Source organism: Glycine soja, chromosome 20, assembly GCF_004193775.1.
Source record: "Glycine soja cultivar W05 chromosome 20, ASM419377v2, whole genome shotgun sequence".
Taxonomy (NCBI): domain Eukaryota; kingdom Viridiplantae; phylum Streptophyta; class Magnoliopsida; order Fabales; family Fabaceae; genus Glycine; species Glycine soja.
The window spans coordinates 6,894,306-6,897,496 of record NC_041021.1 but is presented as its reverse complement, the minus strand read 5'-3'; the positions used below and the strand labels follow the sequence as shown (position 1 = coordinate 6,897,496).

Sequence of the window (3,191 nt, the reverse complement as noted above, 5' to 3'; positions counted from 1 at the left end):
CTCTTTGTTTAAACTCAAGCCCTTGTTGAAAACCCTTCTTTGTTAAAACTTTTTTCAAAAACAAAAATTAAATTCAAGCCCTTATTAGTTAAATCTGAATATGACAAGGATATAAGATGCATAGAGTTTTATACTGGTTTGTCTCTATCACTAAGAATAGGTTAGGTTCTTTTTAAAAAAAAAAAAAATAGTGTGTTAGAGTGTGTTGCTAACACTACTCTCTTATCATTGACTTCAATTTCTCAATTAATTAACCCTACCCAAATAATATTTTAGAAAGAATTAATGCTTTGTAAATATAGTTGTAAATAAAATTAACCATTAGATTATTATTGGTACATTTATGGCATAATTTCTATATTAGAGTTTTTTGGTGTCACTAAGAGGTATCAGAGGTTTCTATTTAGCACCCAACCAATCCTACTCCTTCCGAGTTGGCCTAATTTGGGATCAAGTCTTCATTTCAAATTTAGAGATTGAATCCTAGACCTTGATTAATTAAAAGACACATGTATTGAATCACATGTGTCAATGATTTCTGATTTTCTATATTAGATAACTTTGATTGTAAATTTCAACATATCCTAAGTCGTTATTCGTATCAATAATTTTACAAATAAACTAGAAGAAAAAAATAAAAAATAATTTTCAACTACTTTACTGATAATATCTTATCATATACTTTTTTTATTTAATTACATTAGAAAATGTTAAACAATGTATTTTGAATACATTTTTCTTCATATACACTTTATCATTGAATAAAATTCATATAAAGTTTACATAAAAATATGTGTTTCACTGAATTGTTTTTATCAGTGAATAAGTGTTAATTGATTTTCACCCAACTAAAAATTTATTTTAAAATAATAAATATATTAAAAGAATTATATTTTAAAAAATACATTCCTAAGATGTGTCATTATTGTTACAAATGTATTTATAACATAACTTATTCCTAATTAGAAAAAGTAAATTTTAATTATTAATCTTTTTTAGAGAAATGAGACAAAAAAAGTATAAATGTATAGTAAAAATAATTATTTGTTGAGCTCAACTATTTTACTATACTTAAATAAAACTATTTTACTATTGTTTTCTCATTATATATTTTTTCATAATTTATGTAGAAAAGTTTAATTAATACAACTTTTAATATATTTATCTTAACATACATTTTATAATTGAGTAAAATACATATAAAATTGTCGTGATATTGAGAATTTAATTGAACTCTATTTCTCGTGACACATATCTTTATTTTTTGTTTATTCCTGAATAAAATGCATATAAAAAAACGTGTCTCATTGAATTTTATTAATCAATTAATGAGTCTAACTTTTTTCTTTCTAGAGACCACTTTTTACCTTTCATGAATGGAAATCTTGTTTGATTTGGATAATATCACTCTAGATAATAAAACGTTTTCTCTAAGTATTTTACATAATAGTATTTCCATGATTTGAACTATAGACAACATATTAAGTTTGAATAATTTCATGCTAACTGATCAACACACTTGAAAGTAATCAATGAGTCTTATGTAACTTTGACCTAATTAAATAATACATTCAAAAGTAATACATTAAATAATAACATCCTTTAACTATATTGCCTTTTTATAAAAAAATTCTGCAAGACTTAAAATCTTTTGTTGCATTGTGAATAAAAAGAAACCACACTTTCAAAACCACATCCCTCGTACTACTATGCCCACTTTCCATACTTGAAACCTTTCTCAAAATGCCCCTTGATTATTATCTCATCCACTCTTTAGGGAAGTCCCTGCTACCACCATTCTATAAATTAATCCCCCCCCCCCCCTCCCCACCAAACAAAGCATCACACCATCACAACCAAGTCTTCTTGCCCTATCTAACTATAACTTTCCCTTGCCCAAGTAATTTTACTTTTTTTTTCCACTTTAAACATCTTATAAAACATTTCACCCATACATTTCTTTGTGCTTCTCTCATTCCATACACCTCCGTGTCACAATGACAAACAATTCCTTTGCAATTTCCCACTCCCAAAACTTCTCCTCTGACTCAAGATCGACATTCTTTTGGGACAACCACACCGGCTCCTCCTCTCAATGCCCCCACCATCCACCACCACTTGCTGGTACAAACCAGCCCCAAGAGAATCTCCTTCTCCCAACCCCACATCCTAGGAAGCCACGTGGCAGGCCACCAGGCTCCAAGAATAAGCAAAAGATCATTTCCTTCCCTGTGGCCCAACCCAGTGAGCCATTTGTGAGGATCGTCATCATCAATGTGGACCCAGGTAGGGACATCATGGAGTCCATTCTTGATGTTGCTCGCCAAGGTCACGTCAACCTCACTGTCCTTAGCACCTCTGGCACAGTCACCAAGGTGACCCTTCAGAACTCACTCCATGGGGCTGCTGCCCTAACACTCCATGGGCCCTTCACCTTGCTTTCCCTCAATGGCTCATACTTAATCAACAACCACCACAACCTTAACTCTGGAGCCACCCTTCCTCCTCCTTCATCCTTTGGAATCCACCTCTCCACCTCTGGAGGCCAAGCCATTGGTGGTGCCATTGGCGGCCAAGTCATTGCTGGTGACAATGTTAAGATAACGGTCTCCACCTTTTGGAATCCTGAGATGTACAAGTATATTCCTGAAGGAAACAAAGGTGGCAATGACGATAACAACGATAGGGAAAATAATTATAACAATAACCCTATTGATTGCAATGGGGGGTGGAAACCAATTGGGGTTCAATATGGTTAGTTGCGGAATCCGTGGGTGGTGAATGATGTGAAAGGGATGAAATAGGGGCAAGAGGCACAACTAATAACTGAACCCAACAAAGATCTCTCTAAATGTATCAGGTTTTATTGTTTTTATTGTTTTGTTTTATTTATGTTCTAGGTCTAAGTTGAAGTCTGATATTAGTTATAGTGTATCATCATAATGGTGGAATAAAAGGATGGTTCTCTACAATTGTTTTAATTCTTGGAGTGTTTTTTTGGGTGAAGCATTATGAATTAGCATGTTGGTTTCCATTTATCTATTTTAAATGAATTTCTTCAATTAATCAATGCCTCTATTTATAAACCAGTTCAATTTGTGTTCATGAGATTTGTCGTCGTGGGATAACTGTGAGTTCATGTAAAATCAAAGATCTTCTACGCAATGCATCATTGTTTTTAGAATTCATGT

General features: G+C 32.4%; 1 protein-coding gene across 1 annotated transcript; it reads left to right on the top strand.

Annotated features, from left to right (window-relative positions):
- The first annotated feature begins 1,997 nt into the window (after positions 1-1,997).
- On the top strand, positions 1,998-2,759 carry LOC114401827 (AT-hook motif nuclear-localized protein 16-like). The gene has a single exon (XM_028364412.1). The coding sequence runs from the start codon at positions 1,998-2,000 to the stop codon at positions 2,757-2,759; it is 762 nt and encodes a 253-aa protein (XP_028220213.1).
- The last annotated feature ends 432 nt before the right edge of the window (positions 2,760-3,191 follow it).